This window comes from Balaenoptera borealis (genome assembly GCF_965194805.1).
Source record: "Balaenoptera borealis genome assembly, chromosome: 6".
Classification (NCBI taxonomy): Eukaryota; Metazoa; Chordata; class Mammalia; order Artiodactyla; family Balaenopteridae; genus Balaenoptera; species Balaenoptera borealis.
In genome coordinates, this window is record NC_138863.1 from 9,081,080 (window position 1) to 9,097,643 (window position 16,564).

Sequence of the window (16,564 nt, forward strand, 5' to 3'; positions counted from 1 at the left end):
CCTAGAACTGCGTTTCTCATCTTTTTTTCTGAGGGATAGGACACCTTATAGGTGTCCTGGTGGGGGAACCCATGGATCGAATACATTTGAGAATCATTGATTTAAATAAAGTTAAACAGATTTCTACATTAAAGGGTTTCTCACAGACCCTACATGCCAACGCACATAAGAAATCTTTAATCGGATATATAGAGGGGGCATTTCCTGCTTCTCCGCAGTGGCTGCCCTAGAGTCTTCTCCTGGCCCTGGCTCTGCCCTAGATCCAGTTTCCACACACTTCCAGCTCCCAGCTGCCAGCCTGGCTCCGACACACTTTCCTGCCTGGAGTTCTGCTGCCTGCCACTGCATGATTTCAGCTTATATTCAGGTTTCCTTTGATTTCAATTTTCTTTGGTAATAATATTATCCTGACAAAGTACAGGCATTTCCGAGTCACCGCACCTCCCCTTTGTTTTTTAGTTTGTTTTTTTAAGTTTGATGATTTCTAGTAAATTTATTCAGTCGTGTAACAATCACCATCACCACAATTCAGTTTAGGTTCATTTTCATCACCCCAAAAAGTACAGAAGGAGGACGAGTCCTGGGGAAATAAAAGTGGGTAAGGAGGCAAATAGATGGTGGATTCCCAGTTCCCGGGGACCCTGGGGCTGGACCCTATGCCTCCTCCCCTTTGTATCCACCTCCCCAGGATGGGCCCGATAGGCAGCAACCCCCGCCCCCGACCCCCAAATGCCCTGGGAAACTCACGAGTTTCCGGAGGTGGAGGGAGGCTGCAGGCACCGCGTGCGGCCTTGCCTTTAGCTCTGCGCGGTCTGCCCAGTTACTTTCACTTTCCTTTCTTCAGAAGCCTGGCCCTCACCGTGTGTGGCAAAGCACAGACTTCCTGTTTCGCCCACTGGTATCTCCCTGCCCTTCTCGCAGTCTCCCAGGAGCCATCCCCAGGCAGCCCCTGGACCCGGAAGGGGGCAGGAACAGATAGCAATCTCAGCATCCAGGTGGGTTTTCTTCTCGGCTGCTTTATTCACTTTTGGTGATTGGCTTTCACAGTTAATGTCCTGGCAGCAGCTGCAGGGTGAAACTCAACAGTTTAAACTGTGAGGCTCTTTCTTTGTTACATAATGTTTTCCAAAGAGGTAGAGAGGGGATATGGGATTTAATAGGAGACTGTTAAAAAGAAGACGGATGAAGAGGGGGAGCAAACACACAGTTCAGTTATTTTTTCCCTGAATTCTAGCCTGGGATTGTGGATGGAACTTGAGATTTGCTCTGTACCTTCCTTGTCCATGCAGAGTGATCCTGCACTCTGCCCCAAAAGGGCAACTCATTCATTGTTCATTGTACAAGTGACTAGAGGTAGTTGGGAAGCCAGTGGGAAAGAGAAAATAAGGAGAGTACGTTTAATTTCCTCTAGAGTGTATTAACTTTTTAATATCTTTTCTTTAAGCACATTCATGATAATTTTCTTGAAATAAATTCCCAGAAGTGGAATTTAGGACTCAAGGGAATACATATTTTAGAGTTTTTGGTACTGATTACTAAGTTAACCTCCAGAAAGTTTGGACCTATTTACATCTTCACCAGGACTGTCTATGATTATTGCTATTATTTTTCTCTTGACCAATTTGATAGGCAAACGTTATTAAATTATTTTTGTTTGCACTGTTCCGACTACTAGTGAGTTACCATGCTTTTTACATATTCATTGTGCATTTGACTCAATTGCCTGTTTATGTCTTTTGCTTTGTTTTTCGTACTGAACGTTTGACTTTGCCTATTCATTTTTCAGACCCCTTTACATAATACAAACCTGAATGCTCATATATAAGACATGGTAAAATGCACTGGTGAGAAATGGGACTTTGGTCAGATGAGCTCTGCCTGGCCACCAAATACCTCGGGCTAGTTACCTAACCTCTCTGTGCTTCATGTTCATCCTTGGCAATCATAACAGATGAAGAATGAGGGTTATGGAGGATGTTCTATTCTGAATGCTGTAGTATAATTAGTCATCCAGGGCCCCTTCCTCTTCTTAGCATGTGATCATTCTGGTGTTTTCTGGCTCTGTGCTGATCTTTGCAATATCCTTCCCCTATGCAGACGGTGAACGGTGGATTCCTTTCCCATCTGTTCTCTATCTTCTAGGATTTCATCACAACTATAGACCCCCTATGGCATCTTCTCTTGTTTTCTAGTACTGCTGTGGATAATTGTTTTTTACAATGTATATTTTTTTCTGTTAAACTTAAGTATTTGGGAATGAGGAGAAAGAGACAGGGGTACTCAATCTGCCACTGGGATTAAATCCCTAGAAACAGTCATTAATTAACAGTTCAACTTTTTCTTCGACACAAAGTGAAGTTGGAAAAATGGGATCCATGTTTGTTTTGTTTTTAAAAAAATCTCTAGATGATCGAATTTTTTGTTAGTGACTCCTTTTTCTTAACAATTTGTCAAGAATATCATAGGTACATTTTCTTCCTATTATAACTTATCGATATTTTCTCATGGCCTACAAATGGTCAAATATTGTAATGTCGCATGGGCATGGGAAAAGACATGTCTGTTCTGAGATGTGAAATTGATACATAAAATAAATCAGTCAAGTCACCTTGCTAATCATGCCTTTCACCTCCTTCATGTTCTTATTTATGTCAGGCCTGTTTGTGTGTCAGAGATGGTAGGTGGTTTAATAAAGTTTCTAAATATTATCAGATTTCCATCTTCCTACTCGTCTTTGAGCATTCCCTTTTGTGTGAGCATTGTTAGTGTATACTTAAACTGAGTCCCGGCAATCTTGGTTAACTCAGTTCAATGTAGCCACAGACCATAGTACTTAAGACTACACACCTGGAACCAGAAAACTGGAATTCGTCCCTCTCTACCACTTCCAAGTTTTGCAACTTAGGGAGAGTTATTAAACCTCTCTATGACTCAGCGTCCTTGACAATATAAATAGGTGCAATCCAAACTGAAAGGGTTTTGTGAAGATTGGATAAGTTACTGCATGTGAAACTCTTAGTACACAGTCTGGCGTGCAGGAAGCACACGGTAAATAGTAGCTCTATTTAGTACCAGCAGCCCCTTTGGGATTTCAGTGTCACATTGTTGGTCACTTTCAGCTTCTGTTGTTGCTGGGTATTGTCACTGCTTCCTATACCCATGAGTCTTTTTGGCAGATGTGGCTTTTCAGATTGCTAAGGGATGCCTTTGGGACCAGAATGCCTGTCTCGAGATGCCTGTACAACACGGAGAGCAGCTCCCCTAACTCCTCAAAGTCTTTGCTTCTCTATTTTTCTTGTGCATCTTCCGCAGGAGATTCACCATGACCAGGGCTTTGAAAGAGGCTCTTCTACAGCACTTTATACATCAGAAGCTGGAGATTGCTTATGCCATAAACAAGCCATTTCCCTTCTTCGAAGGCCTCCGAGACAACTTCTTCATCACCGAGAGCCTGTACCAGGTAAGTCACATTGACCGCTTTGCCATGGCAACCCAGCCCCCACCAAGAATGCCGGATCATTGAGGTCTCAAACCACAACACCCCAGGGCTTCTAGAATTTGGAAGTTCCAGACAAAAATGGTCATTACCAGGGAAAGAAGGTGTCCAGGGTAGGAGACCTCACACCAGATGGCTTAAAACAAGGAAATGTGTTCTCTCACAGTTCTGGAGGCTAGAAGTCCAAACTCAAGGTGTTGGCTGGGTTGATTCCTTCTCGAGACTCTGAGGGACAGTCCATTCCCTGACTTTCTCCTGTCTTCTGGTGGTGCCAGCAATCCGTGGTAAAGCTGGTTCACAGAAACCTCACTTAACTCGCTGTTTCCATCTCTACACTGCCTTCTCCTCTCTGTGTCTTCTCCCTCTCTCTTCTCTTACAAGGACACTCGTCACTGTGATTTAGGGCCCACCGTAATCCAGAATGGTCTCATCTCAAGATCCTTAACTTAATTACATCTGCAAAGACCCTTTTTCCAAATAAGGTTACTTTCACATGTTTCAAGCAGACATATCTTTGGATATGAGGAGGCACCATTCAACCCACTAAGGGTACCATCCCAACGCTTAAGAGCTTGTGACCCACAGTCCATTCTGATGTGAAGCAAGATAGGCAGTGGGAGATATGGCTATGTGGACAAAAATGGCACTCTTTTCATATAATTTTGGTTGTTTAAAGCATTTCCTGAGCCCCAAGCCCAGAAAAATGCTAGGACTGGTAGAACAATCTTCCCCCAGTCTTGGCCTGGTTGGATCCAACCCTTTTTCAGATCATAACTCAGATGTCACTCCTCAGAGAGGGTCCTTGGCCCACTCATCTAATTAAGACCCCCTCGTTATTCTTCCCCATAGCAATCCATGCTTTCCCTTCATAACACTGCTATCAATAGGAATTGAGTATTTTTTAAATTTGTGTTTATTATTTAACGCCCATCTTCTCCACCTGACAGTGCCCCTCCCCCAACACGGGTAGCACCATGTTGGTCTTATCTGTTGCTAGGTACCCTCGGATAAGCTCACAGAGCCTAGTCATTTCTCAGTAAGTATTTTGTAGTTGATTCTCTCCTGCCATGTTTCTCCTTTTGGCCAACCTCTCATCAGGAGGACTTCTCTGATTTCCCATGTAGGCCATTTCAAGTCCAAGAGAGAAGGAAAGAGAGAGCAGAGGCTAACAAGCAATCCACAGAATTGCCACTTGTGACCAACTCTTAGGTCCATTGCTGAAGAGTCCTGCCCAAAGCCTTGGAGAATTACACAGTAGCAGCCTTTGACTCCACTTTCCTTCCTTAACATTTCTCTCTTCCCTCAAATATACCTAAAATAAGGTTCACAAGAGCCTTATTTTCAAGAATGCTGAATTCCTGTGACTAACCATCCCAATATATATGAAGCTCCAAAAGTAAACATGTGAAACTGTGATTTCTCTATGTTAGAGAATTTGACTATTGACATTTTGCACAAAATTCCTTCTTAAGAGAGCAAAATCACTTTCTTAGAGCTTAGAAAACCACAAGTGTGTAATAAATCTCCATTCCATTTTATAATCATTTATAATAATCCTTTACTCCACTTTTTAAGGAATCTCTGGAAGCCTGTAGAAATCTGGTCCCTTTATCCAGGGTCGTGTACAACATCCTCACTCAACTGGAGAATACGTTTAGTCTGTCATTTCTGGAGTTGTTGTTCAGCCGAATAAACCTGAGTGAATACCCCAACTTGATGACGACTCTCAAGAGCTTCAAAAGGGGTATGAGGCTTCTTGAATAACTTTGGGGCTATAGAAACATGATAGAAGTTGCTACGCTAAAAGTTTGGGCTGGTTTTCTGCCTTGTGGAATATGCACTTGAACTGCCCACTTTCTCTTTGGGAAGAGATGGACCATTCTCTCTCACGAGTGTGGCAGGAAAAGCAGCCCCTGGCCCTGGTTCTTTAAGATGAATTTCTAGAGGACACAAATATTTCTGTCTTACCTGTTCTATGAGTTGGGGGGAAATTGTACAATTTAGCATACTGGACAGTCTCTAGGGAAGGGAATGCATAAAGTGACAGAGACCAAGTCTGGCAGAGGGACAAGGAGAGCTAGAGAGGAAGAGAAATGGATAGGGATGGATAATAATAAGTATCTTTTTTTTTGAAGTATGGTTGATATACAATGTTGTGTTAGTCTCAGATGTACAGCAAAGTGACTCAGATATATATATATATATATATATATTTATATTCTTTTTCAGATTCTTTTCCATTATAGATTATTATAAGATATTGAATATAGTTCCCTGTGCTACACAGTAGGTCCTTGTTGTTGTTTGTTTTGGTTTGGTTTGGTTTGGGGTTTTTTTGTTTGTTTGTTTGTTTGTTTTTTGAGTGCTTACTATGTGCCAGGCATTAGCCCAAGCACTTTATATGATTATCTTATGTCATCTTTAAAACAATCCTATGAAGTCATTATTATCCCCATACGACACATAAGGAAATTAAGGCTCAGAATAACTTTCCCAAAGTTACTTGTCTGTTAAGTGCAGAGCCAAGAGTCCTACTTGGGTCTCCTAATTCCAGGTTCCAAGATTATGATCACTATTTTAAATGAGGACAGCTGGAGGGCAGATTGTAAAGCTAGAGGAGGGAAGAAAGGTAGCTAAAGAGGAAGGAAGGGGAATTGTGGACATAGAGATAGAAAGAGAGGGTATGAGAAAGAAGTAGAGAATGAAGTTCCTTGAGAAAGAGAAAGGGCTGCATAAGTAAAGGAGTATAAAAAGAGCAATGACATTGCTGGGAAGAAAGTAGCAAGAGTAAGAGGAACAGGCAGTAAAATCACTTAGTTTAGTCAAAGTACGTGGTTCATTTATCTGAGAACAACAAGGGAAGGACCGGTAGATCACACTGAATTGTGACATTCTTATTAGTGGAGTCACCACTGTTGACAGCTCTTCATCTGGTCTTTGACATTTTCCCATTAAGAGGCTCCTCCTCAAAGGGAGAAATGATTCCTTGAGCTAAAGGAGCAGCAAAAGAGAAGAGTCCTCCCTGAGGCAGGCACAGCTGCACGTGGGCCTGAGCTCTTGGCAGGATCAGGGCAGTGCTGGGAGAAATATGTGCTCAAAGGCCAGGCTAAGTAAATCTAAGAGTCAGAGGGACCCACACACTGATAGGTACCTCCAACCCACCCCACACCCCCGGCCTGGCTGAGCTCAAGCATCCTTCTGGATCCAACTCTGTGATTTTGTTCTGGGACCCTCTCTAAAATCTGGCCTTACTTTCCTTTTTTTGTTCACGGGTTGAGACAACTTTACTTCTGAAATAAATAGAGTAGAATCATAAAAGAAACCCGACCCTGGCCTTGCAGGGGAACGGCATGCAGAAAGCCCAGGGCCTGGGGTATTGGGGACGGGAGAGAAGTTTGGTGTGGCCAGATCACAGGGTGCAAGGCAAGAAGGCATGGAAACGGAGTCTGCAGAAATGAGCAGAAACCAGAATATAGAGGTCCTAATACACTGTGCGAAGGAATTTGTATTGTCTCTTATTTGCTCCAGGGAGATGTGAGATATTTATTTCTTAAAACAAGGATGACATTTAACATTATAGCATTGTACGTAACTGTCTAAAATCTGAAGCCAACACTAAAGAAAATAAATCCCTGGGTACGAAGTCAATCTCAGCTTCATGTGTGAAACCACTTTGGTATGAGATCAGAGGTGAGAAGCAGTTGTTATAGCACTACATGTTCAAATCAAAGAAAGAAAATCTAAAGGGGCCACAAATGGACGAAGGTGATGATGATTCAGTTCTACGCACCTGTGAGAGAGTGAAAGACTCCACGCCCTTGTCCTATTGAACGTCAAGTATAAAGAAATCCCCTTCTCCAGATAATTCCGAGGTACTAATGTGTGATCCTTCGCCAATCCCAGTTGTCATTTCCAACGGAGGGTGGAGCAGAATCACAACGATTCCTCTCGAAGCCGCAGCCAACCCAACAGGAAGGAGCTCCCCCTGGGCACTGCTGCCGCTGCCCACCTGCCAACACCCCCCACTGAGCCTCCCGCCCTGCTCACCCAGTGTCAGCAAGCCCGGAGCACCTGCCCAGCCCAGCGCTGAGATCCTGCACGGGCAGCCCAGCCCTGCTGGCCTCACCGTGGCTCTCCCCGGAATCGTCCAGGAAGGAAGGCTCACTCCAGGTGAGAAACAGACGCTGTCCAACACCTGTGCAGCCCCAGCCTCGGGTGCCTGTGGCCCTAGAACCTCAGGGTCCTGTCTTTTTGATCTACTCCTTCCCGTGCACGCACCACCATACACAGCTCTTTCCAAGAAGGGTGGTGGGCACTGCCAGGGGCCTGGGTAAGCCCCAGAGCCCAGAACACCTGCTTCTCACCCCTAGAAGAGCCCAACCCTTTGCCCTTTGGCCCTTGGTACTCTGCCCGCCCCTGACATTTTTTCCACTCTCCTCCCTGACACCCTGTCCCTGTAACCTGTGATTTTTCTTCTTGTCTTCAATGACCAATGACAACTTGACATCCCAAATAAGTGATGAAAATTCACAAGAGACGCCCAAGCTACCCTGTCCCTGTTCAGGCAGTGTTGCTTGGGGCCGATTTGCCCAGCTCAAGGTGGCTGTGAAGGGAGGACACACACCTACAAGCCAAGAGGGCTGTGGCAGGAGCCCCAGGAAAAAGAACTGGGAGTGACAAGGAAAAAAACGAGAGGGGGGCCGACGCACCAACACGGCTCAGGACCTCTTGTCAGGGATGCCACCACAGCCACTTTGATGCTGTCACGTCCAAGAGCCCTGTCAAACCAACACTCAAAACACACTGTTCTGAACTGAAAAGTAACTTGTGCAACACACCCACCCTCAGTGCTTACCGACTGCTCACCCTCTGATTACAGGGACCTTTCAGTTTCAACCATATTCATTTTTATATGGTTTGGAGGTTATTGAAATTATTAGAAAAGATGATAAAATGTTTAAAGGTTGCTGGACCTGATTAGCTTCTAAAATTGTGTCATTTATCTCCCCCAACCATCAGGATAAAGGACTTTGATTACATTAAATGTAACTGTGGAATATTATTGGCCGCTGTCAAAAATGGTATCATGGGTTCTGAGCTCTCCAATACCGAGAATAAAGGGCCCTGTTTGGTCCAGATGTTTTCTCCACCCATCTAAAAAATACCATCCAAATAAGGTTAGCATAACCCCAAAGCCAATAACAATGGAAGAGTCCATCTTCTAGATTTTCAAAGGAAAAAAAAAAGTGTCTGCGTTATTAAATTAGTAAGTGACTGATTGAAAGGAAACGATTGGGGAATTCCCTGGCAGTCCAGTGGTTAAGACTTGGCGCTTTCACTACAATGGGCCCAAGTTCGATCCCTTTTTGGGGAACTAAGATTCCGCAAGCCACACAACACAGCCAAAAAAGAAAAAAAGAAAAAAAAAGAAAGAAAGAAAGGAAATAATTGTTCCCTGTCCCCCTCCCCCACCCTCGAGGGGCCTTGGTGTTTGGTTGGCCCATCATTTTTACCTGCTGGAATAGATTGTTCTTGTTCCTCCCACTTCTGGTTCCTGCTCTTGGGTCCTCGGATCTGAAATTCCTTTTCTCCCTCTGCTCAGTGTCCAGTGACAACCTGATTCCCCAAATAAAAGATAAAGAAGACACTCAAGAGATGTCCTGTGCTGCATCAGGCCCCGTACCAGGTAATCTTGATTTGGACAACTTAGGCTCACCTTAGCTTTCACATCTCCCACGAGGAGAAGCCATTTGGATCATCCAGGCACGGGCTTCTCCTCTCCGCTCTCTATCACCATCTTGGCCCAGATCCTGCTGCTCAGCCCGTCCTCGGGAGCTTGGAAAGGGAGAGAGAGTCCCTGGGGAGGGCGAGGGGGACAGGTCTGGGAAAGGTGGACCAGGAGACGGCACTGAGGGCAAGGGACAGGAGCCCCATTAGTACTTGCCCAGCTGAAGCCAAATCCAGCCTCTATACCCAGACATCGAATTATATCTCGGAGACAGAGTTTTGGGTGAAGCAGAAAAGAATAGTTTTATTGCTTTGCCAGGCAAAGGGGGCCACAGCAGGTTAGTGCCCTCAAAACTGTGTGTCCCAACTTGGAGGGGGTAGTGAGAGGTTTCATAGTAATAGTTCCAAGGGGGCGTGATCAGCTCGTGGACCTTCTTCTGATTGGTTGGTGGTGACGTAAGTGGGAGTCAGCATCTTCAGCCTTCTGGCTTCAACCGGTCTGGGGTCTGTGTGCTTGTGGGCAACATCCCATTAACTTCTTCCACCTGGTGGGGGTTTCAGTATCTGCAAAACAGCTCAAAGCTACTCTTATGCGTATCCCTTGAGGGGGAACCAGGACCCTGCCCCAAGGCTGCACTATTGTTTCTTTCACCCGGTCCTCCCTTGTCTCCACATCCCCTCCCTTCCCTAATTAGCATCTGTTTGAACCTGCTGGTTGGAACTCAGGGAAGGTCATGGAGGCTGAATGAAGCCTATTTCCTATAATCAAGAAATGGGGGACACAGAAAGGCTTTTGTGCCCACGAGCCCCACAGTGTCCTGCTCAGTATCATGACCTGGACTCCAAACACCCCTAAGGGGTCTGCAAAGGGAGAACATTCATCTGCCAGGAGGCAATGTGGTGGGAACCCCGGGGAAAGGACAAGGGGCTGAGTCATGGCAGGACTATTAGACTCAGCCACTCTCTGAGGCCACTTCAAGAAGGTAAAGGTCCAAACTGCTGCATCAAAATGCAAAGCAAACAAAAACACTGAATTGGTGCTCCAGACACGGATGGTCCTCCTTCCCAGCCCTCACCCTGACTGGGGGAACTTTCACATTCAACCCTCATCATTTTTACATCATTGGGATTTTTAAGATATTTAAATAATTTGAAATGAAATAAATCATTTTTAAAGTCTAACGACTGCTTGCTAGCTGCCTCAGTTAGCTATTCCTATGTAAGATGGAATTTGAGGCAGATCTCACAGCCTTGTGTAAACAAGGAAGTGACTACCTTTTGTGAGATGGGTCTTTATCTGTCATGGCTTCAAGTCCTTCTGTCTTTCTTCGTGCAGCAAAAGCTAGAGGGACTTTGTATATTCTTGCTGCTAGCAGGTGCTGGCAAGTACAAGCTGACCCCTGCTTTCTTCGACAGCAAATAGGTGGAAATACATAGGGCACTTAACCTCCTTCACTATTTCTCAAGATGAAATAATCACAGATACAGCAGTTTAGAAAGATCACATCACAGACATCTAAGCAATAGCATGTACTTTACACATGGCAAAAGCATTCATCCTCATTGTGGCCGTCAGAATTCAAGATCACCACGCACACTAGCTGCTGAGGGCCTTTGTACTTCTCTTCCACTGAGAAAGGGAAACCTTTCTAAAGGGCTCAAACTGAGCCCTCCTCTGCGAGGCGGTTGTTCCCTGGTTCACTGTGATAATCACACAGGTAGCAGTAATCACAAGTTGATCAAACCAAGGCAGAGCCAGGGAACCCTGGCGAGTCCCCAGACCTGTGCTGTAGGTGCTCTCCGCCCTCTGGCTCTCCCACCAATCTCCCTCAGCACTTTCTCGTCAGCCTGTGCTGAGTTCTAAAGTGAATTATATATTTTTTGTCAGTGATAAGAGACGATGCTCCTGAACCAAGTGACCCAAAGGAGCTCCAGGAGGCATCCAGGGCACCTCCCAGCAAGAAAGGTAAGGATTGCCTTTCTCCTGAAGATCTCAGGAGGGTGAATTTGGAGCTGCATCTTATCATAAGCACCCACTAGGTGATTATAGTCATCATGCCTAATACAGTTTGTTTCCCATTCACTGCGTCTTCCTCTAAGGCCTTCATGAAAATTATAGGGAAACGAGAAGGCACTTAGGGCCATTGAAATATGCACCCATCGGAATTGTTTGTTCTGAAACCATCGAGGTCTCCCACACACACGACTTCTTATAGAGTTAGTCGCACTTCCCTCTTTAACTGAAAGTTGGTTCCCCAAGAGGACTCTGCTTCCTCTTAAGACAAGGCCGCATATTTTCTACTGCCCCTCACCCCGTGGCTGAAGGCAGGTTTGATGCCACCCCTTGCTACACACTGCCCCACCCGGCCCCTTGCTCCCCATCCCCTCCTTTGAGGCTTAGCCATTCAAGTGAAATGCTCACTCCCTTTTCATCACTATCATCTGTTGACTTCCCCACTGCTCCCTGGAAGAACTCAAGGCTGACTCAGAGTCTTTCTGTCACTTCAAGTCCTGCCATCATCCTGGACATCTTCAAGGTACATGTGGATAACAGACCCATCCAATATTCTGACCTCTCAAATCCTTCTTCTGCTTATTTCCAGTGACCTTTTCTCCCCACCCATTCTTGCCCTCCCGAACCCAAAGGCGATCCACAGGCCTTTTCATCATTTAAACCTGGCTCAACTTCCCAATAGTTAATTTGAGATTTCCTTTTTTTTTTTTTGACACTTAATGCTTGAAATTTGCTCCTTCTATAACTATTGTTCAACTTCTGATCTCTCCTTCTCAGCCCAATCTATAAAAATGAATTCAAAAATATCCCTCCCTGATTTCTTCCTTACAATTTGTTTCCTCTGCAGCTGTCCTTCAATCTCATTTGGGTGACCAGTCCACTGGCCTTTCTCTTCTCCAATCCATCATCTGCATTTCTTTCATGACCCTTCTTACCAGTTCAGAGTTGAAGATCCGTCGTTTCAGTAACCTTCTGCTATCTTCACCTGCCGTGCCTCTCTGTCTTTTCCTAGAACTCTCTGGCAGATGTTCGAGGAAACTATTGTCTGCTTCCCGCACACTTCCTGCATTTGAAATCAGGCACTGCTGGGGAGAGGCACACAGCTGAGCAGCGCGTACCCACTGTGTCTTCGTGATTCCAGCACAAATGATCCCTCCACACGGCGTCACAGCTCCACTTCCTGTGACAATCCTTTCAAACCTTGAGCAATTTTTTTCAAACCTCTGATGCCTCACTGCCCCCTTTTTTGCATAACAGATGACCTTTCCTCCTGTTTCATAGAAAAAAATCAGATGGGAGTTCCGTCACTTCCTGCTCCCACCCTGCAAACCCCAACTGCATCTTTCCTCTCCTTTCCAGTTCCTTCTTTTTCTCCAAGGCAATCCTTCCACCTCTTCTGACAGTATCCATGGTCCCTTCTCTTCCCCAAGAATTCAGCATCTCCCTCTCACAAGGACATTCATTCAGCCAATGCCCAAGCCTATCACAGTTCATAACAGGAACTTTCTCTTGATCCTCATCTCACTTCAGCAGCCTCCATAGCTCTCCCCTCCGTTTCACAACCAAACTTCTAGAAATGAGTTACCTAAACTTATTGTCTCCATTTCTTCACTTCTCTCTCTCCTCTGCCACTTTAGAATTTCAGCATCACCTAAGGTCGCCAATGGCCTCCTGGCCACTGTGGTTTGAGGACCCAAAGTTAAAGCTAAAAATTGTTGACATATGAGGTTAGTAGATCAATGATTTTAGCTAATAAAAGATGATCTGTATCTTTTCTTTTTAGAAAAGAAGAGAAAAAGAAATATCTGGTTAACCTCAAAGAAGAGACGCCAGAAGAAAAGCCTCCCGAGAGGTAAGATGAGAGCACCAGAGGGGGCTGGAGGCTAGAGACAGTTCACCCTTGTCAGCCAAGATGTGGGAGGTGGGATTTTATTCTAAATGCAATGGGGAGCCACTGAAGAGATCTAATCAGTGAAGTGACGTGATCCAATTTTAAACGGCGAGACCAATATTGGTGTTACATAAAGAATGAATTGGAAATAGAAAAGAATGGAAAGAGGGCAACCCCTTGGGAGGGCAGGTGCCATGGGAGTTGATAGTAGCCTGGTTTCAGATCTGGCAGCGGAGATAGAAGAAGAGGGTCTACTCAAGATTAGTTGAAGGTAGAGTTGATGAGACTTGGTAAATTGGAAGCTGAGGATGAGAGAGAGAAATCAAGCCTTGCTCTTCAATTTCTGGCTTAAATGGCTGGGTGAATGGTGATGCCGTTGCTGAGAAAGGATGCAAATATATTGGGAGAAAATTTTTAGAATTCAATTTTTGACCTGCTCGTTTCTACATTTGTGCTAACCTTCTATGCACGTGTGCCAGGTATGTGCTTTGTCAAGTGCTGTGAGGCTCTGAGATATTACCCCCTCTTGCAGAGTGATGTTCTTTATATATATGAATATTGCAGAAACACAAAGCACCTGGGTCAGGGAAAAGAATTCTTTATTGATGTTCACAACCAGCTCAACACGGCAGCATTTTTCCCCCACACGCAGACCCACAGGCTCGAGAAGAGAGCTGATGAAATCTTTCTGTGTGAGTGGCAGATTATACCCTATAGACACAGGAGAAAGAATGATGGATTTTCTGCCCTGTTTACATACAGGACAAGGACAGCCATGCTCGCCTCCTGAAAAGAGAAAAAAATTTTTTTGCTGCTTTGCGATGACTGAAAAGATCCAGGTCCTCACCCTAATTTGGGAGAATTTAAATGCCTCTTTCCAAGAGGCAGAGAAACCCCAGGTGTCTCCAGCTTTTACTAAAGATGTGTCCAAGTTCTGGGCTTCATCCCCTTTGACATGTAAATACCTAGGGATAGAGTGCTCCAGTATCCCTGGTACTTTGGCACTTAACCTAGGAACCTAGCCCTGGCTGTAACCCTTTGGCCATGTCAGGAGATGAGAAGTTTTATTACCTTTTTGGATTAAACAGCAATTAACTAGCTACAGATTTATTTTCTATGGTATATGAAAAGTGAAATAATTCTACAGGAAGTGAAAGCAAACATCCCCTATCTTTATACTGTATACACTTTTGTGTCTCAGGAGGCTCGGGCTTTTTACAGAAGCACTGAGAAATCAAGGAAACTTAATTTCCCCACAGCATGCCAATTTGGCACACTCAATACAAAATCTGGTCCAAAGATACAAATATAAAATTCATTGGCAGAATAAAGGGAGACGAGAACCCTAACGCTAACACCCACCCCCCTCACCTCCTGGCATTGCAAATCCTGTAGGTCCCAGCCTCACTCCCCATTGCAGGGCCCCTGCCTCTCAATTCTTTGATACCTTGCACTTTCCCTACTAGAGGCACCCAGGGACCCCTGGATCTCTCCTGTCTCCTGTATCACACACAGGCCCTAGGGAACCTGGAAAAGTGCTTTACAAGACTCCTCCTCTGCTGCAACAGACCATCTGGCCATGTTTACTTGGATGTGGCACTTTCTGGCAGCAGGGGTCTCAAGCCAGGAAACAGGAAATCAGCCCCAGTGCTCTGGGATTCCCCCAAATTTATCTGATTGATTTCAAAAGGTTGCACAGAGAGCGAGAGCAGATGGTGAGTCTGGGGGCGGGGGAGGGGGAAAGAAAGGTGTACACAAGAAAAAATATATAATTACAGAGAAATCGCAGGAGAAAAGTGAGGCACAGGGGTATAGAGATCTCAAAGTGAGGGGGCTGGAAGTGTGAGAAGGAGGTCACTGTTGGGGGAGGAGGAGGGCCACTGGGACCCCGACGAAAACTACTCACAGATCACTGTTTGGCCAGGGGCAGCCTTACCTGGGCATGGAACCCAAAAGACACTCCAAGTGGCAGAGCAGGTGACTCACAGGGAGGATGACTCAACCAGGAACACAAAGGTCACGACAAGAGCAAAAAAGAGGAGGACAGAATGTGCCCAAACGCCTGCACCAGAGGGTAAGGCTGGTGATGGAATTTGTCATCTGAATGCTCAGCGTGGGAGGGTCTCTCCTGCAGCCCACAATCAACCAATTACCTATTACCATAAATAACATATTTTTATGAAAAATAAATATATTTTTCAAATAAAAAAATTAGGTGAGTGGTATCATTGTACATTTTTGCAAATCTCTTTAACGTCTACCTTAATCAAAGATGGCTGCATTCTTCAAAAAAAAAAAAACATTTTTTCACTCTCTTTTCCATGTGCTTCCTTAATATTTTTGTATATATCTTCATTGTATTATATTGAAAGCTGAGAGGGAACATTTTTAATAGCATCAATCTATATCTTGTTAACAATTGCTTTCTATTTTTAAAGGTTCTTTTGAAATTTTTTTCTTTTTTTTTAATTGAAATATGTTTGATGTACAGTATTGTGTTAATTTCAGGTACACTATATAGTGGTTTGACATTTGCATACACCGTGAAATGATTACCACAATAAGTCTAGTAAGAATCTGTCCCCATACAAAGTTATTACAATATAATTGACCTTATTTCTTATGCTGGATATTATATCCCCATAGCTTATTTATTTTATAGCTGGATGTTTGTTTCGGGTTGGCCAAAAAGTTTGTTCAGGTATTTCCTTAACATCTTACAGGAAACCCGAACAAACTTTTTGGCCAGCCCAATACCTCTTAATCTCCTTTACCTATTCCCCGCTCCCCCACCTCCACCATCAAGGACAGCTGGGTTCTTATCCCTGCTTCTGTATTCAGTCAGTTGTGATTTGTTGCTTTGGTTGAAGCATAGGAAGAAAATCAGCCTCACACAGATCTGTAGCTGAAAAAGGTGGAGTATTTCAACAGTCTTTTGAGATATCTGTGGATATTCACTTTTGATACTACACCAAAACTCAACAAGGGATAGTTTCTTAAAGGTTAGGTGTAACATAGAGTCTGAGACCATATACTCTGTTGTAATAAAATGTCTTATGCTATCTTGTGTTTTGAGTGGATCTTCTACTCATGCCAGATTTTATACTATCATAAACAATTAGAAAATTTTGGTTCACTTAATTTTACAGTGAGCTTGCAACTCAGACAATCACTTGAGTGTTAGTCTTGAGACATGGTACTTCAAGATGCAGCAAACTGCTTTACATGTTCTACCCAGTTTTTTACATATGCTATTAAAAAGATGTGTCCTTAAGGGTAGAAATTTAATTAAATTAATAATTTTAACTGTTTCATCAAGAACATTCTTAAATGAAACTGGCTTTTTTTTTCCATGTTGAGTAAGTGGTAGTGAAGAATGCAATGCCACCTTCTAAGGTTTGGGGACATTGCTTTGATTTGTACTGAGGCACCAGCA

General features: G+C 44.3%; 2 protein-coding genes across 24 annotated transcripts in view; one reads left to right on the forward strand and one right to left on the reverse strand.

Moving 5' to 3' along the window:
* Positions 1-865, reverse strand: part of LOC309630686 (nuclear body protein SP140-like) — a 77,295-nt gene extending 76,430 nt beyond the window's left edge. For 13 of the 14 annotated variants that reach the window (XM_082396167.1, XM_082396176.1, XM_082396166.1 and 10 more), the window contains exon 1: positions 748-865. The gene's annotated coding sequence lies outside the window, so the exon portion shown is untranslated. The remainder of the gene's footprint in view (positions 1-747) is intronic. The other variant, XM_082396172.1, reaches the window with a different exon arrangement.
* Positions 864-16,564, forward strand: part of SP110 (SP110 nuclear body protein) — a 55,749-nt gene continuing 40,048 nt past the window's right edge. For 9 of the 10 annotated variants that reach the window (XR_014245888.1, XR_014245889.1, XR_014245890.1 and 6 more), the window contains exons 1-8: positions 864-995; positions 3,313-3,460; positions 5,072-5,240; positions 7,400-7,666; positions 9,099-9,182; positions 11,112-11,189; positions 13,021-13,089; positions 15,053-15,202. Coding sequence is in view for 7 of the 10 variants with exons in the window: in XM_082396185.1 (XP_082252311.1) it covers positions 3,323-3,460; positions 5,072-5,240; positions 7,400-7,666; positions 9,099-9,182; positions 11,112-11,189; positions 13,021-13,089; positions 15,053-15,202 (955 nt within the window). In the remaining 3 variants the exon portion in view is untranslated. The remainder of the gene's footprint in view (positions 996-3,312; positions 3,461-5,071; positions 5,241-7,399; positions 7,667-9,098; positions 9,183-11,111; positions 11,190-13,020; positions 13,090-15,052; positions 15,203-16,564) is intronic. The other variant, XM_082396184.1, reaches the window with a different exon arrangement.